Source organism: Nannospalax galili, unplaced genomic scaffold, assembly GCF_000622305.1.
Source record: "Nannospalax galili isolate Female #2095 unplaced genomic scaffold, S.galili_v1.0 scaffold611, whole genome shotgun sequence".
In the NCBI taxonomy this organism is placed as follows: domain Eukaryota; kingdom Metazoa; phylum Chordata; class Mammalia; order Rodentia; family Spalacidae; genus Nannospalax; species Nannospalax galili.
Genome location: NW_008330486.1, coordinates 1,114,820 through 1,136,661, shown reverse-complemented (window position 1 = coordinate 1,136,661; position 21,842 = coordinate 1,114,820). Strand labels below are relative to the sequence as shown.

At 38.4% G+C, this 21,842-nt stretch overlaps 1 protein-coding gene across 10 annotated transcripts in view; it reads left to right on the top strand.

Annotated features, from left to right (window-relative positions):
• Positions 1-21,842, top strand: part of Tcf12 (transcription factor 12) — a 388,060-nt gene that overhangs the window by 293,529 nt on the left and 72,689 nt on the right. For all 10 annotated transcript variants that reach the window (XM_029570687.1, XM_017801872.2, XM_029570681.1 and 7 more), the window contains 2 exons: positions 5,412-5,547; positions 9,707-9,759. In XM_029570687.1, coding sequence (XP_029426547.1) covers positions 5,412-5,547; positions 9,707-9,759 — 189 coding nt within the window. The remainder of the gene's footprint in view (positions 1-5,411; positions 5,548-9,706; positions 9,760-21,842) is intronic.

Here is a 21,842-nt window from a genome sequence, read left to right as displayed (position 1 = left end):
CTGATGACTTCATACCCATACTCAGGTGCCAAGGATCTGAGTGTAACCGACTGTGACTAGTAATAATCAGATACATAGAGATTAAAGACATATGTGCAAACATCTAAGTGTTAATAGCATTAGAAATGTAGGAAACAGCATATTTTAAAATGAAATGGAGATCTTCTTTAAAGGTTAAAACTTCATTCACCTTTATGACTTATAGGTTTATACTGAGTTCAATAGTGTATAACTGTATTAATTCAACTGTAAACCTGAAAATTTACAGCCAATTTTGAAAGAGATGCATCTTAGCTCAGGAAATTGTTATTGAATATGTCGATGCTGTTGTAATGAAATGCTTCTTCTAAGTATGTGGTTTTTAAATAAATAATTTTTTAATTAAAAAATAAAAAAAGAATGTCGCATCTGCCTGTCAAAGACAAAAATAAAAAAGAACTGCAAAACAGATAATGGCAATTAATTATAGTTTCTGTATAAATCTATTGAAGGCTTAATGATTTCTAGATCTCAGCTTTCTCAAACATGGTTAATGAAATGCTTCTTCTAAGTATGTGGTTTTTAAATAAATAATTTTTTAATTAAAAAATAAAAAAAGAATGTCGCATCTGCCTGTCAAAGACAAAAATAAAAAAGAACTGCAAAACAGATAATGGCAATTAATTATAGTTTCTGTATAAATCTATTGAAGGCTTAATGATTTCTAGATCTCAGCTTTCTCAAACATGGTATTGGTACTGGAGAGAAGGCACAGCAGTTAAAAGCATTGGCTATTCTTACAGAGGACTGGGGTTTGGTTCCTAGCATACACGTGGTGGCTAACAACTGTCCACAACTCCAGTTCCAAGGAATCCAGTGCTCTCACCTAACCTCCAAGGGCAGTGCACATGCATGGTGCACCTACATAGATACAGGCAAAGCACTTGTGCACATTTAAAAAAAAAAAAATTTTAAGTATCATCCTGCCGGGCATGGTGGCGCACACCTTTAATCCCAGCGCTCGGGAGGCAGAGGCAGAGAGATCTCTGAGTTCAAGGCCAGCCTGATCTACACAGTGTGTTCCAGGACAGCTGGGGCTACAGGGAGAACCTGTCTCAAAAAGACCAAAAAAAATAAATAAATAAATATAAAAGTATCATCAGAAGGTCCATAGCTCAGAGTTTATGTAAATAAAAGGATGCATATATATGTTGAAATTTATATTGATTGTTTGTTCCCTTTTGTCGATACTTGTAGCGCTTCTTTTAGATAGATTATTTCTCCTTTATGTCTAATAATCACATCTTTCCAGATTTGTTGATTGTTCATCTGTTGGGTTTTTTGTAATTAATGCTAAAATAGTTGCACTGATACTAGATAGTCTTTTATGCATATATCCTATCTTCTGGCAATTGAAACCTCTTCTACTTCCTTCACTACCTTTCTTACTTAGTAAAGGAAGGTATCAGCTTGGTCTAAAGAATAATGTACCTTCTGTGGAATCTGAAAAACACTATGTTCCTTCTATTATTTTGTTTGTTTATTTGGGATCTCATGTAGCTTTGCCTGGCCTGGAACTGATTATGTAGATTAGTCTGGCCTGAATTCAGAGATCTGCTGGCCTCTGCCTCCAGAGTGCTGGAATTAAAAGTGTTTACTACCATATCTGGCTAAACAGTATGTTCTTAAGAGAACTTCTGAAAGACACAATTGACTTTGACTGGTTTAGTGTTTCATTTGATGTTTGCTTCAGCACTGATACACATGTTTCAAAGAAACCATAACATTAGATGTGTGAAAAGACAGCATAGCAAAACTTTGGAGATATAGCAAAAGTTATGATCAGAGGGAAAGGCAGAGGCAGATGGATCCCTATGAGATTGAGTGCCAGGCCAGCTCAGACTGGGGGCAGATGGGGAGTAGGATAAAAGAAACTGTAAAGAGCAGCAATAAACATAGTAAAAACTAGATGAGAGAATCACAAAGTGAAAATTTGTTCTTAGCTAGCATCTATCAAGAAACCTAGCATTTGGGAGGCTGAGGCAGGAGAACTGATTCCCACTTGTCTTCTGGCTTCCACGTGTTTCCCGTCACATACACGCACCCTACATGTCCAACAAATAAGTAAATGAAATAATAAATTTTTAAAACATTTTAAAACTGTAACTTGTGCTGGAAAGATGGCTCAGTGGCTAAGAGCACTTGCTGTTCTTGTAGAGGACCCAGGTTCAGTTCCCAGCACCCACATGGCAGCTAACAGCAATCCCTAACTCCACTTCCAGGGGATCCGACATCCTCTTCTGATATTCACGGGCATTGCACGACTTGGGTGCACCCAACTATAAGCAGGCATTACACTTGTACATACAAAATAATAATAAATAAAAAATCATTATTAATAAAATTTAATAAAACAAAATAGAATTCAGCTTCATAAATTGTACTTAGAGAAGTAAATTTCTACTTGAAAGAGTGAAGTTCAGTGCCTTCCTCACATACAGCTAAAGCGAACCCGGAGTATACCAAACACTTTAAATATAAGAGCTAAAAGTGTGAAATAGTTGGGAGAAGATAGAGGGTTCTGTCTTTGTGATCTTGGGTTTGACAGTGGAATTTTTAGAGCTGACATCAAAAGAGTCAAAAACAAAACAATACCCTTTGGTAAAATTGTGCATCAGAGGGCATTATTTTTAAAATGAAAGGAAATTGTGGAATAAGAGAGAAAGTATTTACAGATTGTATATGTGCTACTGGCTGAGCATCCCAAACATATAAAAGGAGCTCCTAAAATTCAGCCACCAGCTGTGAGTCCTGGTACATCTACTTGAGTGACAGAGGCAGGCAGAGCTCTGAGTTCCATGCCAGCCAAGGCTGTATATATAGTGAGACCCTGTCTCAAAAGAGAAATTCAGCCACCAAATAATTTTTAAAAAGAACTTGAATGTTTCAAAGATTTGTTCATATGACCATCAAACCTATAAAAAGATGTCCAATATTGTTAGTCATTAGGATAGTACAAACGAACCCCACCACAGTAAGATACATTTTGACTCAGAAGAATGAATTACAAAGCAAGCAAGCAAACAAAATAAGAAGTGCAAGCAAGAATGTGGAGAGATTGGAATGCAGTACATGATTTTGTAAGAATAGAAAATATTCCAGCTGCTGTGGAAAAGTTTGTTACTTTAATTTTTTTAATTTATTTTTATTTTGTGTGTATTTGTGTTTTACCTGCAGATAAAAAGTGTACTCCTGTCATGTGATGCCCACAAAGGTCAGAAGAGGTGTAGGATCCCCTGAAATTGGAGTTATAGGCGGCTGTTAAGCTGCTATGTAGGTGCTGAAGATCAAACGCAGGCCCTCTGCAAGAGCAGCCACTCTCAATTGCTGAACCATCTCTCCAGCTTAAGGTTGTTACTTTAAAAGATGGTGTATAGGACCTAGAGAGATGACTCAGCAATTAGGAGGATTGGTTGTTCCTGCTGTTCAGGTTCCAGCACCCACATAATAGGCAACAACCATCTGTAACTCCAGTTCCAATAGATCCAATGTCTCTGGCCTCTGCAGGCATTGTGTGTACATGGTGCATGTCCATGCAGGCAAAACACTCATACACATAAAATAAAAATAAAATTTTAGGTGTTAAAAGAAAAGGTTATGCATAGCTGTACATGGTGGTTTAAAAGATGGACAGATGAATGGACAGGCAGATTGTGATATGGCTACATGGTGAAATATTATTGAGCCCTGAGGAATGAATACTGATCTGTGATACAAAGTTGATGAACTTCAGAAACATGCTAAGCGCAATAAGCCACATACAGAAGGTTACATATTGCATGGTGATACTTATGTGAAATACCCAGAATAGGTAAATCCATAGAGGTAAAAAGGAGACTGATGGTTGTCAAGGACTGGAGGAAAATGAAATGGGAAGTTACTGCTTAGTAGGTATGCAGCAGGAGAAGAGAGAAGTGACTGCTGAAAAGATGTGGAGTTTCATCTGGTGCGAGGCAATCTGGAGATAACAGTTGTACTACACAATGAATGTATTGAGTCCAGCTGATAGAAAACTTCTAAATGTTTAATTTTATGTTGAGTAACTTCTACCTCAATTTTTTTTAGTGCTGGAACAGTAGAAAAGGACATGCAATTTAATTTTTCTTGAATATTAGAATGGAGACGACTCTTTCAAAGTTCTGCTGGTTCTTTCTGACTAGAGCTGTGGTTTATTTTAATTGTTATGACACTCAGTACTGAAAGGAGACAGTAAGGAACTAAATGCACCAGGAGAAGCAGTAAAGATGGTTGAGCATGTCCTCTGACGTACTATGTAGCCTTCCCCTTTGAAGCCTCTTTCTCTTTCCTTTCTCACTTTGGTGTGGTCCCTTTTTATCTCAGCTGCTAGAAATCTTAGAGCCAAATTCTGCCAACTAACCTTATTTTCTTGATAGTGGGATCATTGAGTCAGTGGTTAGGGCTGCTGAATCTCTGCATTTCAATGAAGCATTTGATAGTCATGATGGATCTGTGTATGTGTACTTCAGGGTTCTGTCCCCAACTTTTGTCATCTTGTTAGATTGTTTACTCACATTTTTTAGTCCTAGGCATGAAGGAAGCCTAGCACATTTGTTCATTAGCAGACTCAGAATCTGAAGAAGTCAGGAATTGAAAATTATTATAGACCAAATCCAGGATAGATTTTATCAGAGAATCTAAGGTACCTGTGATAAATGTTAAGTCTTTTACTTGAGACCAAGAAGCATAAACTGAACAAGTATGACAGGATGGAACAAAACAGTAGCACATGCAACAGAGTGAAGAAGCATGAGGCAGGACAGGGCCACTCTCAGCCTTCTCTTCACATGGCTTGTTAGTCCTCCACAGTAATCAAGTGCATCTGATTGTCCTCTGTACGATTTTATACAAGACTTGACAACCTAAAGTAAGTTCAGAGGACCATGTCAGGGATGAGGAGGAAAAGCCTCAAGCCCATGTCATGAAACAAGTATAGAAAGTAGGAGGGAACCAGTCTTGGAAATATGGACACTTCAAACAGTAAGAGCAATCCGAAAAGAAAAGGAAAAGTACAGAATCAGCCCCCTGTGTGGTCATGAAAGCCTTGAAGCAGAGGCCAATTGACCGCTTTCCAAAAAATTCTTATAGTTAAAGAATAGAATCACATAGCACTGAAATGTCTTTCACCTCTAAGGTTTATGAGTCTACGTAATTACTAAAAAGCAGGCAAGGAAAGGGTGAGGAAAAAGACTAGAGACTGAAACCAATTGCCTAGTTGATTTTAGAAGTACTTACTGGTTACCTCTTCAGTTTAAAACATTGCTAAAGGCACTAGGAGTAATTCAGAAGTGATGAAAATCTCAGCTTTGGGTCTCAGCAGCAAAATAACTTGTTTCCTTGGCCTTATTTTGTAGTCTAGTCTCCTGAGACAAGATCTAGGACTTGGGAGCCCAGCACAGCTGTCTTCTTCAGGAAAACCTGGAACACCGTACTATTCATTCTCTGCCACAAGCTCTAGGAGAAGACCACTCCATGACTCTGTAGCTCTAGGTGAGTACTTGATATGACAGTTCCACCCCTACGTCCTTCCTTGGTCTGTACTTCTGCTTTTAATTGGAAGAAATTTAGTTGGTGATTATCAATTGGATGTCAGGTACATTTGCATACACATAATATACAGGCTGAGTACTCCTAATCCAAAAATCTAAAATCCAAAATATTCTAAAATTTGAAATTTTTGAGCGCTGTCATGATACCACAAGTAGAAAGTTCCATATCTGATTTCATGAGATGGGTCACAGTCATAACACAGACACTCTAAAAATATTACTGTTTGAAATTCTTTTGGGCTGTATAGATACTGTGTGTATGAAGCATAAATAAACAATGTTTACATTTAGGTTCTTTATCCACAAGATATTTCATTATGTATATACAGATAGTCCCTAAAAAATAATTTTAATCTTTTTTTTTTTTTTTTTTTTTTGAGACAGAGTCTCCCTGTAGCCCCAGCTGTCCTGGAACTCACTATGTAGACCAGGCTGGCCTTGAACTCACGGAGATCCACCTGCCTCTGCCTCCCGAGTGCTGGGATTAAAGGCATGCACCACCATGCCCTGCATAATTTTAATCTTAAATGCTGTAAATATTTCAGGTACAGGACATTAGCCTATATCCATGAGCTATGTAATGGAGTTATCAGACTTCTTACTGTCACAAATACCTCATCAGCTTTGTATTCAAGGTTTAGCTATCAGTCATTTTGGCCATGTACTCAATTTATAAGCCATGATTTTTGTCAATAGAAGTCCAATTTGCTATCCATTAGAGCCACCTCTACACCATAGTTTTTACAGGTTTCAAACAACCAGTGTGATATTTTGCTTGTTCTTCCATGTGAGAATTTAGCCAGTTTTTCTTATAATGAAAAGCTTATGTTCTATTAACATCTAATTTTTAACTAAAATTTAAATAGTAGTAAGCAGTTTATAAAATGGCATTAGAAGGCTGGAGAGAGAGCTCAGATGTTAAAAATTCAGGCTTACAACCAAAAGGAGAAAATAGTTTTATATTTTCCTATCTCAACACCACAGTAGCCCTGTGAGTCCATGATAAAATCCTAAATTTAACATAAAAACTAAGACTCAAAAGAAAACACATATAATTAGCAGGTGGCTTACCTGGGATAAGGTTTTACAAGTCTTAAGTCTAGTGTTTTTTTGCATACTAATTACTTCTGTTCCCTACTTTTCCTTTATTTGAGGTAAAACAAAGAGATCACAAACTTAATTCATGGTAAGTTGTACAGTTGATGGCATATAGTAAACTCACATTGTTGCTTAGTTCTAGAGCATTATAAAGAGACCCTGTGATAAGCTGTAACTGTTTCTACATCTCACAGGATCTCTACATAGATCCTGTGAGCACATACTATGGCACAGATCACTCATCCCTGCCAGTGTGCTGCTTGTAAAAGTTCAAGGAAAGGGGCTGGAGAGATGGCTCAGCTGTTAAGAGCACTGACCGCTCTTGCAGAGGACCCGGGTTCGATTCCCAGCACCCACATGGCAGCTATGAACTGTCCTTAACTCCAGTTCCAGGGGAATCTGAAGCCCTCTTCTGACCTCCAAGGATTGCATGACACCAGTGCGCTCACATACATGCAAGCAATACACTCATACACATAAATTTTTTTTAAAAGTTCAAGGAAAACAACTTGAAATAACTAAGAAGAGATTGAGCATAGGTTTTATAAAAATCGACTTAAAATTCAAGGTTTTCTTAAACTATTAAAGAAAATCGTTTTTCATTTTGATTATGATAGAGACTGTTGCTTATTTTCACCATTCTGGGCATGATGCTCTACACACTGCATCTTCTTAAAACTGGGTTTAGCCGGGCATGGTGGTGCACACCTTTAATCCCAGCACTTGGGAGGCAGAGGCAGGCAGATCTCTGTGAGTTCCAGGCCAGCTGAGGCTACAGAGAGACCATGTCTCAAAAAAAATGAAAAAAATGAAATCAACTTTCTGGAGCTCAGTAACTAATTATGTAATTTATGACTGTTTTTTTTTTTATTCTGCATTTTACTAGATGCTTAAGTAAGGGCTAAAGTTTCTTAAGTGTCACATGTGTTAGGCACTACAATAAGCAAATTTCATATCTTAACCACTGTATGGAAGTGTGCAGCGAAGACCACCAACTAGACACCTCCCTGTGGGACAGCAGTTTATTTGAGAGCAAATAGATTGCTTGGCTCCCTCTGGCAGAGCAGAGAAACAGCAGTAAGCAGAGGAAGTCAGGCATCTTTTATAGGCAGTTAGGTGGTTGGGTAACTTGCTATGAGTAGGCTGGATAGTTTAGTTTAGCTCAGGATTGGTTGTTCTCCCAATAAGCAGAGGGACTTTCCCCAGGGGTAAGTTACACCACCATTTTAGAAGCCTGCCAGGAACCTAATGTTCACACTACACAACTCACAAGAAAGGAACTGCCCATCCCTTTTTGCATATGAGGCTACTGAAGTACAAAGAGATTAAAGTTACCTGTCCTGGTTCATAGGGGTGCCGTATGGAATTTTAATCCAGCCAGTTTACTCTTATCACAACTTGCAACTTCCCCAAACAGGACTGATTCCCAGCCTCATGATTTTAAATCAGACATTTTGTGTATGTATAGTGGTAGCTAATGATGAGATACAAAAGAAAAACCTTCATTCAGATGACTAAAATGGGGTGGTGGGCTCCAAATGATAGGAGCCATTCACTTGACTATTTTTATATCAAGTGTGGCTTTTGCTCAAGGAATGCTAGGTAAGTTGTGAGGAGGTACGCTGTAGATAACATTGCACCACTAACAATGGTAATTCAGAGTATGCCAGATGGTGTTTATCTTTGGCACTTCTGTTTTAAGGAAATGAAGACTACCTCTTGGGGAAGGGACAGCCACACTGATGAATGCTTTTTACCCTTTTTATTGTGTAATATTTTTCCACATGCTGCTTAAAAAGTTGCTTTCTTTGCTTTACAGCCTTCTGGGATAGTCCCTCTAGAGAATCCCTAGACCAAATTAAATGAGTTTCATTCTTTATAAAATTCCATATTTTGTTGTATAGTATCATTTGTGGCCTAGGAAAATACTTTCCCTATTTATCATTTTTACAGTATTTAAAATTATGCACTGTAAATTAGCTTAGTGAGTCCCTATGAAAATCCAGAATTTGATCTATTATTAGTGCAGGATTAGAAAATTGTCTTGTCACTTATTTTTCAATAAATAAAATAAGCAAATTTTAAGTTTTACATATGAGGGAAATTAGAATACTAAGTTAGGGATATGAAAAGTCATGTTTTCTCTATATTGATGTATCTTAGAAATGTGCTTTCTCAGAGCAGGAATGATGGTACAGGAGTGAAGAGTGCTCACTGCTCCTGCACAGGACCCCAGTTCAGGTCCCAGCACCACATCAGGTGCTCACCGCCCATCCCCTGTAGCTCCAGGGGATCCAGCACCCTCTTTAGGCACCCACACTCAACATATACATAACTACCTCCCCACAGACATATACACATAATTAAAAATAAAATAAAATAAATACATTTTCTGACTTTCTTGGCAAAGAATGCAGGCATTCAAGTTCAAATTGTATGGTAGTGCTGAATTTGCGGTTTTAATCACACATTAGTAAAGTGAATGTCCTTGGTACTAGATGTGTATGTTGGGCTTATTTCATAGTAACACATCTTGACATGATCATGACCTTAACTTTTTATTCCTTATAGTTTTCTTCAGATTTTTAGCATATTAAGTTACAGCATTGACTGTTGGGTTTTTGGGTTTTGTTTGTTTTTTTGTTTTTTTTTAATATGCCTTTAAACCTAATTCCGGGTATGGTGAAGGATGCAGTTTGTCTCTTTATTAGGTAAGTGTCATGTTAGTGTGACCTGTTGCACAGAGTGCTCTCTTCAGTGAACTTACACATGTGTAAAGTACTTAGGATCATACCTGGCATACGAGAGTCTTAAGAAATGTTCATTCTCCTCCTTGTTTGTGCTGTTGACTTGTTTTCTTTGTTTGGCTTCATTTGCTGTTATCTTCCCCAATTTATTAGAAAACCTGCCTTGAGCTGGAACCACTTAAAATATTCATTGGAAGTCTTTTTTTTTTTTTTCTAATGTAAATGCTAATGAAATATTTTGTTTCCCATGTGCAGATCCTTTGCAAGCAAAGAAAATAAGAAAGGTGCCTCCTGGTCTGCCTTCTTCTGTAAGTACCTTTTTTTTTTTTAATTTGATGTTAAATAAATTGATGTCAGTATTCAGTATTTGCTTGCTACAAGGATGCATTCAGTTGGTGCCAATGGGCATACTTTATATAGTTAACTGTTCGCTGCTTAACAAAATCATTGATTGAGATAAATCCACACCTAATGTTAGGCTTTTAGGTTTCTCTGCAGTGATTTGTCGCTTACTCATATGCCCTGGCTTCAGTCCCTGTCATTTGAATTTCCCTCTTGGGAAGAAGACTAGGCCTGTAGCTGTCAAAGAAGATCTCCTGTGCTGGTCTTTTGATGTTTAATTAGTCATTATGTTGCTGAACAGGAGAACAGACAGAGATTAATAGCTGAGAATCTTAGAAATTTACATTTGTAATAATCCCAATGGAGCTAAAGACATTAAGATTCGGAGGACATGTTAGGCTCAGCTTGCCTCAGTAGGACTGAGGTTATTAATATGCATAAATCACCAAGTCAGATGTTCTTGTGAAGCCCTTGTGGATTTTAAAGCCTTCATTAAGCCTTCCCTACCTTCACTTTAGCATCAGGAAAGCTTTCAGGCAACTAGTTTGATCCCTCTTTGCTCAAGAACGTATCCTTTGAGAATAGAGAGCTTTGATGCAGGAGGTTGGGAAGGTTTGATGAACAATCATTAATGGCTGTAATAATCTAATACTGTAGGAGTGTTTGTGCTGTTAAATATTCTTTAACGCAGTAAAACTATTTGGAAATAAACCTACATCATAAATCCACCCACAATTTAATAACCTCTGGTGCAAGGAAGGGAGGGTCTTTTTCCATCGCTCTGCCAAAAGGAATGGGAGTGAAGCTGTTGGATTGAGGCCCTGTGCTTTGTAGGGTACATCTCTTTGTTGTGTAAATGGATGTTGGGCCTTTATTTGGCTGTACTTAACACATGGGCCACAGGTGCTGCCAGATGAGTCACAGCTCATCTAAGTGTGGACTGAATGGAATATCCTACTTGGCAAGTAGCAGTCTAGAAGGAGCAGCAGAATGGGCCAGAGCCTTTTAATCTGTTAGTAAGGTTAAAGAAGAGAAATCATCTTTTTGGTGGTTTGCCTTCCCTCTCTCAAGTTGAATTAAAATTCTTTTTGAAACTCAATTCCAGTCGGATCTGAGTTTTGGGAAGCATAGGGCAACTGTACTCTGAACTTGCAGCCTACCTGGAAGGTTGGATCACAGCTGCAGGCAACTTAAAAGCTTTTGCTTGCATAAGCACTTGGGCCCACTAGAGGCTGAATAGCTGTTTGCTAAACAAAGTGAACAATGCCTCAAATCATTATTCCTCAAGACAGGAATATTTTTTCAGCAGCAGCTAAAAATAGTTCCACAATTTACATTTTAACAGTTGTGTGCTATGCAAGGGTAGGCTTGACAGAATAACAGATGATTTCCGTTAGATTAACAGAAATTGTATTAAAACAGACAGAGCTGCTGAAACATGGAACAGTGTAATTTCTTGTAATTTACTACTATAATTCTATGGAAGTAATAAAAGTTAAATTACATATTAATATTAGTAGAACTACATTGACTTCAAAAAAGATTAGTAAATGAAATTTTTACCTCATTTCTTCGTAATCTGACATGAATTTTAAGAAATACATTGTCAGTGGTTTGTAGTTATTTCATTTTTAAAGCAAACGAATAAAATGAACAGAAGAGCCTGGAGTTCCCATTGTTTCTTACATTCCTTTTCACAACAGCATCTACTGCTTGGAAGTAGGTCTCTGCATTGTCTCATGTCCAGGAAAAGAAAATCCATCAAGTTGTAAGGAACTTTTGAGATCAGCTAGGAGATTTTGTAAGCATATGTACATCTACTAATAAAGTACTATGTATTTTTCTAAGCTCCCTTAGAATATTATTAGCTGGGTCTGGTAGCCTACATAAACCTTTAATCCCAGCACTCGGGAGGTAGAGGCAGAGGCGGGAGGATCTCTTGTAAGATTGAGGCCAGCTGAGGCTACAGGGAGACCCTGTCTCAAAAAAACAAACAAGAATATTTAAGTAGGCATGGGCATAGTTGTATATGCCTGTAATCCCAGAATTTTGGAGATAAAAGCATGAGGATTGCCGTATGTTTGAGGTCAGCCTTAGCTACATAGTAAGACCCTGTCTGAATTTAAAAAAAAAAAAAGGCAAGGGCTGGAGAGATGGCTCAGCAATTAAGAACAGTGACTGTTCTTGCAGAAGACCTGGGTTTGAATCCCAGCACCCACATGGCAGCTAACAACTATCCATAACTCCACTTCCAGGGGATCTGACAGACTCTTCTGTCCTCTGTGGGCATCACACAACACGGGTGCATTTACGTACATGGAGGCATAACGCTCATACACATAAAATAAAAAAATAAAATATTTTTCAAAGCAAATATTCTTAATTACATTTTTCTGTTTGATTGCTTGTACTGAAAATATGTAATTTGTAAACCTTTGACATTGTGAATTTTGAAAGAAATGTATGTGGGGCTGGAGAGATGGCTCAGCAATTAAGAACACTGGCTGTTTTTGTAGAAGACCTGGGTTTGAATCCCAGCACCCACGTGGCAGCTAACAACCGTCCATAACTCCAGTTTCAGGGATACGATCTGTCCTCTGTGGGCATTGCACAACACGAGTGTACTTACCTACATGCAGGCAATACACACAATAATAATAAATAATTTTTTTAAAAAAGAAATATGCAAAACTGAAAATGGAATCTGTGTATTTTATCTCATGATGACTTGAATAATAACTAGCATGCTTCTAAAATGAAAAATGTGGCAAAACATTCACAGTTCAGTAGTTTGCTGCTTTAATCTGTCTTTAATCATCTGTAAACATAAAATATGTCCCCCTTTCTCATGAAGTAGTGAGACAAGGTTAGTGTTGTACCTGTGGCACTACTACAAAACAAGGTGTGCAGACTCAGTTAACATGCAAAGCAGTGAGAACTGCTGTCTGCAGAAGTGAATGGGGCCTTCTCTTTGTGGGTGAAGGTCCAAAGAATGTCTGTTAAACATCATTACAACAGCATGCCAGTGAAATGAGGAAATGGTCTGCCCAAACCTGCCTGGCTCAGTTACTGATTTTATGACCTTGACCAGTGAGTTAGGCCTTAGGAAATTTGGATGGAATATCTGAAGTTTCTTTCAGGGGTAAAAAAATACTCTGTTGTTTTGGTTTTAAAGCTGGTATACTCAGGGCTGGAGAAATGGCTCAGCTGTTAAGAGCACTGACTGTTCTTGCAGAGGACCCAGGCTCCCACATGGTGGCTAACAACCATCCATAGCTACAGTTCCAGGGGATCTGACGGTTTTTTTCTGGCCTCTGTGACATTGCATGCATGTGGTACACTTAGATACATGCAAGCAAAACATTCATACACATAAAATAAAAATAAAATTTTTTAACTGATCTCCTCAGGGCTGAGGATATAGCTGAGTGGTAGAGCACCTACCTACCTAACAGGTATGAGGAACCCTGGGTTCCATCCCATTACTGTAAAATAAATTAATAAATAAATAGCTGATAATGCTCAATACATAACCAACAAACATGGTGATTATAGCTTTCTTCCTGAAAGCAAGAAGATGTGGGTATTTTCATTTTTTGTCTTGTTTTATGGTGCAGAGTAAGGGTGGGGTAAACCTAGGGCTTTTCACTTGCTAGGCAAGTGCTTTACCAGTGACGTGTACCCATCCCAAAAATCTTGTTTGTTTGGGGGGCGGGGGTTGTGTGTGGTTTTGTTTTGATACCAGATCTCCCTGTAGCCCCAGCTGACTTGGAACTCACTATGTAGACCAGGCTGTCCTTGGTCTCACAGAGATCTGCCTGCCTCTGTCTCCTGAGTGCTGGCAAAGGTGCTCACCTGGCCTGGCTATTTGTGTGGGTTTTTTTTTTTTTTAAGATTTATTTTTGTCATTTTAAATTTTGTGTGTGAGAGAGAGAGAGAGATAGTATTTATATGACAGTGCCAGGGACCCATAGAGATTAGAGGTTTTGATCTATTTTGTCATTTTTAATGAGAGAGAGAGAGAGAGAGAGAGAGAGAATATGAGAGAATATGAGAGAATGAGAATTTACATGTCAGTGCCAGGGACCCATAGAGACCAGAGGTGTTGATCTGGAGCTGGAGTTTTTTCGGCAGTTGTGAACAACCCCACATGAGTACTAGAAACCAAACTTCCAAGAGAAGTATGTGCTCTTAACCACTGAGGCAGCACCTGTTTGAGAGTTTTTTGTTGTTATTGCTTTGGGTTTCTTACATGTATTTTATTTTTATATGTTTTTATATGTATTTATTTATCTTGGAGGTTGTGCATATTCCAGTGCATATTTGTGGTGGTCAGAGGACAACTTTGTTTCCAAAGTCTGTTCTGTCCTTACACCATTTGTGTCCCAGGGATCCAACTGAAATCACCAGCTTGGCAGTGAGTCCCTTCACCCTCTGGCCATCCTTTTTTTTTTTAAGTGGAAGGCCTTTCCTCTTGATTCTATAGACAAGTACAAATTTTAGACAAATTGGACATTTATAATAACTATAGAAAGTACAAACACAATCCTTACCTTCAGAGAATTCACCTTGAGTTCAACCATTCAGTGCAGTAATGATACTGAGGAGTAAGCATCCAGTCAAACACTTACTATAGTAAGATGGGTAAAGGGGTATACAAGTGCTGTGGTAACATTGGAAAGAAAGCATTAATTAATTAATTAATGTACTAAAAGGAGTTGATATGACCAAAAAAAGATAAGAAAAACTGGGCAGGGTGGTACATGCCTTAATCCCAGAACTTGGGAGGCAGAGGTAGGCAGATCTCTGAGTTCAAGGCCAGCCTGGTCCACATAGCTAGTTGCAGGCCAGCTGGGGCTACAAGGAGACCCTGTCTCAAAAAGACCAAAAAAGAGGGGGGGGGGTTGGTAGTTGCACTGTCTGGAAAGATAAATAGCAGTTCACCCCCTTAAAGAAGGGGAAATGGGCCAGCAGGTAAAAGGTGCAGAATTGTGACTGTATATACAATGTTCTGGCCAAATCTAGAAGTACAGCATTACTGTAGTGGCTTCAACTCATAATTTCCCTGTGCGAGACCTCCTTTCCACCCAGAGCAGCATTTAAGAAACACTTAGGACCAGTTCAGGTTGTCATTATATGGAGGTTTGCTCTGAATGCAGACCTGTAGAATTCTGGTATATCTGTAGGGAAGCCTTTTGGACCTATGAGGATATTCATGCATGGTATTTAACTTGGCAGTTGATCTTCCTTTACTCTGAGGGTTCCTGAGCCTCCCCTCCCACTTCTCTGAACATTAACTCTAGGTTTTGCTCTTTACATGTACAACTGGTTTATATATATATATATCAGATCATTATTAACAACACATAAAGTGAAGGGTTTTTGAGGCATTAGGTTGGGGAGGGAGCAGCTTTCTTCTAACAATTTCTTTTTTTTAAATTTGTGTGTGTGTGTGTGTGTGTGTGTGTGTGTGTGTGTGTGTGTGTGTGAATGAATGAATGTATTGCCTGAATGTATTTAAGTGCACCAATATCATGCAATACTTGTGGAGATCATAAGAGGGCATTGGATCCCCTGGAACTAGAGTTATAGATGGTTGTTAGCCTCCATGTGAGTGCTGGAAACTGAACCTGGGTCCTCTGCAAGAATAGCCAATGCTTGGAGTGCCTCTTCTGGCCTCCTTCTGGCATAGGGGCTGAGAACTCAGCAGACTTCCTGAGAGCGCCTGGATCCAGCCTCCATGTAGTATGAGCTGTAGTTCTGGGTTTATGTGCTTTTGTTACACAGAAAGCAGCAGACGATTCCCGAGTGCTGGCAGCTGCTGAGTTGCAGTGTGGGGTGAAACATGAGGGTTTTTGCTTTTGTTCTACTTTTCATTAAGACTGGAATCAAGCTTACATGTAAACTATTGGTAATTTAAGTTTCCTTCTGTGTCATTCAGTGTAAATCTGTCTAATTTGAAAAAAAAAAAAAAAAAAGGTTATAGCCAGGGGTGGTATCGCATGCCTTTAATCCCAGCACTCGGGAGGCCGAGGCAGTCGGATCTCTGTGAGTTCAAGGACAGCCTGGTCTACATAGTGAGTTACAGGACAGCTAGGGCTACAGGGAAACCCTGTCTCAAAAAGACCAAAAAAAAAGTAGGTTATGAAAAATAAAGATTTAGGCACTGTTCAAAAACAAAAGAGAAGCCAGTACTCTTAACCACTGAGCCATCTTTCCAGCCCATGACATTTTTAATTTACAAAACGCAATGACATTCAATAGCTTTCTTTCCACCTCAATAACACTTTAAAAGTGTGATTGGTGAGGGGCAGTGTTAACCAGTCCCTGTATCATCCTACTCTTTAATCTTTGCCACTCTGTAAGATATCTACTTTATCCTACTTGGGAATGAAGAAATTGAAACTGACACCCATGTAGCCCACCCTGATTCACAGATAGGACCACAATTACAACTCACTGTGAAAGGCAAATTTGGAAATTTTTTTTTTTTTTTTTTTTTTAAGTACATATCTAGGTTTACTCATAAAATATCTTGTTTAGTATTGGGATTGAACTTAGGAGCTCTTATATGCCAAGCAAGATCGCCAAGCTATAGGCAGAGATGATAAAGCCTTTCTCAAAAGCTATTTTGAAAATGTTCAGTTCCAAACATTTGCTTGGTGTATCAAATCTACTCTGTTAATTCTTCTTTGTTTTTTTCTAATTCCTTCCATTGTGGCCTAAATTTCAAAATAGTAATAGTTTTCCTATATTTGGTTGGAATACAAGAAAATTCTTGAAAGGACAGAAAAAATTATATTATCTATGCTTCTATATGTAAGTATGTGCCTGGCACACCACAAATACATGGTTACATTAAAATTGCTGTTGTTGGGACTGGAGAGACAGTTCAGCTGTTTAAGAGCACTGGCTATTCTTGCACAGGACCTAGATTCAGTTCCCAGCACCCTCAAGGTAGCTAACAACCATTCATAACTCCAGATCCAAGGGTTCCGACTCCCTCTTCTGAACTCCATGGGCATGAGTCCTGTAGTGACTTTGCATGCATGCAGGCAAAACACATACACACATAAAATAAAAATAATTTTTGATAAGTTGCTATTATTGTTCAGAGAGCATTCATTTGCAGAAAAAGTATACCCAAGACTTGAGAAAATAAAAATAATCAGAATAAATTCTAGACAGCAGAATGTGATTCAACACATTTCTTTCTCTCAAGTCTTGGGGTACATTTTTCCTATATTTTTTTCTTCAGTTGGAAACATGTTTATGACCCCTGAAGTGTTCTTGGATGTAGAGAAGTTTGTCGGTTCCTCACTCATTTCTTCACTTGGTGTTTGTCTTTCTAAATGTAGATAAATTTTCTTTTAGATGCTTCAGAAGACCCAGAACTCCAAAGAAGCAAGATTGTATCAGTCTTTCCCAGAAAGTAACTACATAGATAAATGCCTCCCTCAACTCAAGTACCTAAACTCATGTTCCTACCCCACAGTATTTGAAAACATGCAGTCTTAACTGAGCATCAAAACTTAATAAGTTTTTAATGTAACTGGCTTATAGTGCCATGCATTATCCTTTTTCTTGTCTTTTTCCCAAAAAACTATTACTATAATTTTTTTATTACGTTCTCAGAATATATTTTACCATGTCACTCAGAAAAAAATTGTTTTCTAATGAGCTTCAGTTTTCTGAGATGAGTCAAAACATTTTAGACTCCACTTTTTCTTACTTTCAGGCAGACCGGTTATAGAGTTCTATGGCCTTAGGATTGGTGATTCTAATTGGACATACTGACTCATACCTGTTATCCCATCAGCATCCAGGAAACTGAGCCAGGAGGATTGCTGTGAGTTTGAGGCCAACCTGTCTTACATAATGAATACCAGGCCAATCAGCTATATGGAAAGACCCTCTTTCAAAAAAAGAAAAAGAAAAAAACCAACAACTGCAAAAAGAATTTTATGAGATTTTTTTTTAAAACCTCATCTTGTTGGGAATGTCTTTCACTCCTTCCTTCCCCACAAGTGCTAGGGAGCAAACCCAGAACCCTAGACACAGGCTTCAGTTAAGATGGCTCAGTAGTTAAGGGCACCTAGTGTTCCTCCAGAGGACTAGAGTTCAGATCCAAGCACCCACATGGTGATTAACACTTCCTTTACTCCAGTTCTGGAGGATCTGATGCTTTCTTTTGGCTTCTCTGGGCACCAGGTACGCATGTGATATACTTACCTACATGCAGGAGAAACATTCATACATATAAATTTTTTTAAAAAAACTTAAAGATTATGAAACAGAAAAGGTCAGAATATTAAGTCCTGAACATATATAAACTAAGAATTTTCTAAATAGGAAGGACGACAAGCAATTTTTTTCTGGGGCTGGTAGAATGATTAGCTCATAACTGTGATGTAAAAAAATAAGCTTTCTGAACTAGTAAGATCACCATCAAGGGTTAGAACTGTAGAGAAGCCAGAGTTGCTTCTAATTTACCTATGAAAATAGCAAGAAGTGTGGCGCTGGAGAGATGGCTCAGTGGTTAAGAACACTGTTCTTGCCGAAGACACGGGTTCGAATCCCAGCACCCACGTGGCAGCTAACAACTGTCCGTAACTCCAATTCCAGGGGATCCAACAGCCTCTTCTGTCCTCTGTGGGCATTGCATGACACGGGTGCACTTACCTACATGAAGGCAATACACGCATATGCATAAAATAAAAATAATAAATTTTTTAAAAAAGGAAAATAGCAAGAAATGCAGCAAGTAAAAAACTGTTAAAGTACCTTCCTCTGGAAATCACCAAGAAGCTAAGGAAACAGTGTCTGTTGCCAGTTACCCAAGGCTTTTAAGACTAGCAAGATATGTATCTATTCAGGAGCAAATAATATTTATACTCCAGTAACACTTCCAGCTCATCTTCACTCATGAGTTCCTGAAGTGAATTGGATAAGGTATTTGCTTCTTAGTTTCCTGAGCACTAGAGGGTACACAGCACTGGATGTGTAGAAGACTTCCTTTCTTCCACCTGTTAGATAAACTGTTTGAAGACTCTTCCAATGCAAAACTTCCCCAAAGTTACAGGTTAGAGTAACAGGAAAGCAATATATGAAGGAATACAGCTCTATAATTCACTCCAAACTTAATTGAAAGGTTGCACCTGTAAGAAAGAAAAGAATAGCTACTTTTTATGTTGGCAGCAGCCACTGTTGAACAGTGTTACAATCGTGTCATTGTAAACAATGGGGCTCTCTAATGGCTCTAAGATGTTCATCTTTATGACCAGCCAGGAATGTTTTTGATATGCTTAAAGTCAGAAAGGATAAAGAAGATTAACTGAGCAGTCCTAATGATGCAGTTGTCTCTTCTGATACAGTTGTCCAACTACAATTTTATTTGTTACTCTCTGAGCTCTGTGCTTCTTATTAAACAAGAACATGGCTCAATTTTATTAAGAGCTGTCATTTTTAAAAAGTATTTTGTTTTTTAATAATATTATATGTATTTTTATTTTAATGTATGTGCATGTATTATATGCATGTATACAAGTGCACCCATGTCGTGCAGTGCCTGTGGAGGTCAGAAGGGGGCATCAGATTCCCTGGAACTGGAATTACAGACAGTTGTTAGCCACCATGTAGGTGCTGGAAACTGAACCCAAGTCCTCTGCATAAGCAGCCAGTGCTCTTAACTGTTGAGCCATCTCTCCAGGCCCCTCAGAGGTGATTTTAAAATATATATATCACATTTTCTTTTTTCTTTTTTTTTTTTTTCTTTTTTGAGACAGGACCTTCCCTGTAGCTCCAGCTGGCCTGGAACTCCCTTGTGTAGACCAGGTGGCCTCAATCTCAGAGAGATTCACCCACCTCTGCCTCCCAAGTGCTGGGATTAAAGGTGTGCACCAACACACCCAGGTGGGGGTGATGTGTAACTTTGAGGTTCTCTCTTTCTACCATGTACATCCCAGGGATCAAACTCAGGTGGTCAGGCTTGGTGGCAAGTACCTTTATCCTCTGAACCAGCTGGATAGCCCCAAAAGTGGCTTTTGAGGTTTATTGAACTCTGCAGCTCCTATGATTTCTGATTTCTGAGATGTCATAAACCAGATAAGTGGCCAATTCATTCTCCCTGTGTGTGAGTTGTATGGATTTTTAAAGATATATAGGTGAATTATTTAAATACCTTTTAAGTTTTAACATTATTATCAAGAGGTAGAAAACCATAACGTTTTCTTTTTTGTTGTTTCAATTTACCTAAAATGACTGAATTGTTTTTTGTTTAACACGGAAAAAGGTATTACATAAAGAAATTCAAATTTTTATTGCTGGGAATGTCTAGATTTCACTCTAGCTCAGGAAGGGCTTTCTGCCCTGAGTGACTGGCAAATGTAAAATGTGCTGTTGGAGGTCTACCCTTTGTTTAACTAGTAATGATTGTACTTTGAAAATTGTTTTGCTTTTGCAGTATCTTATTTTAAAGATTGTAATGTATGCCCCATAGGTATGTATGTGAGCCTCCAAGCATTTAAAAAATGTTGCTAGGGTCTGGAGAGATGACTCAGCAGTTAAGAGCACTTGATATTCTTCCAAAGGACCCAGGTTCAATTCCCACCACCCATATGGCTACAAACAACCGTGTGTAACTCTAGTTCCAGGGGATCTGACAACCTCTTCTGGCCTCTGTGGGCATTGCATGCACATGGTAAACTTACATACATGCAGACAAAATACTCATACACATAACAAAATAAATAGGGGCTGGAGAGATGGCTCAGAGGTTAAGAACACTGGCTGTTCTTGCAGAAGACCCGGGTTCGAATCCTAGCATCCACATGGCAGTTAACAACTGTCCATAACTCCAGTCCCAGGGGATCCGACAGCTTCTTCTGTCCTCTTCAGGCATTGCACGACACGGGTGCACTTACCTACATGCAGGCAATACATACATACACATAAAAATAATAAAATATTTTTAAAATAAAAATATTTTTAAAAAAAATAAAAACACTGCTAGTTCCAAGATGGTTTCTAATTTCTCCCGTGTTCTATTAGGGTAGATCTTAAACTATTGAGCAATCAAAAGTTTTGACTTTAAATGTATTTGTTTTAGTATTTAACACAGTATATCTGTAATGTGACAGTATTTTATTTTCCAAAAAATAATTTGGTTTTGGCTGGGCCTGGTAGCTCATGCCAGTCAATAACCCCAGGACTGGAGAGGTGGAGGCAGGAAGATCAGGCATTCAGGGTATATATTTCTGTTTTCTTCCTCGGTATCCTATAACAAGGGTCAATCAACATTTTCTGTAAAGAGGTATTTTTTATAGATACATGGGCCAGGTGATCGCTGTTGGAACTAGTAACCACTACTGCTGATTAATTGTGTGAAAATACCCACAGGAAATACACAAGTGAATGGCCATGGCTGTGTTTCAATTATAAAATAGTTGGTAGTTTGGACTTGGCCTTCTGACAATAAGTGGCTGACCTGTATAAATTCAAAGAACACAAATCTAGCCCTTTTGTCATTGAGGCCCTGGACAATGGCAGTTTATAGCACTGAGAAATCTCTTCAAGACCATTATTCGCTACCTTCTAAGCTGTCTTGACTAACATTGAGTTGGTAATTTTACAAGGATTTTACAATGATTCATATATAGTTCCCTTTTTAATTTTTATGATAGCTACTATTAATAAGTAAAATCTCAAATTTTGACTTGTGCCTGAGGTTTTTTTTTCTTTTTTCTTAACATTGTTTGGAATAAAAAGGTACTGTTTTCTTCAAACATCACCAAAGATACTTAAACTTTTCAAAAACCAAGATTAGGTGTAGAGCTCATTGATGAAGTACTTCCTGTGTTCAGTCAAAAAGAAGTAGTAGCTGGGTGTGGTGGTGCATGCCTATAGTCCCAGCACTTGGGAAGCAGAGGCAGGTAGATCTCTTTGAGTTCAAGGCCAGCTGGGACTACAGGGAGACCCTTTTTCAAAAAGACAAAAACAAACAAACAAAAACAAAAACAGAACAACCAAAAAAAATTTGGCCACTGGGAAG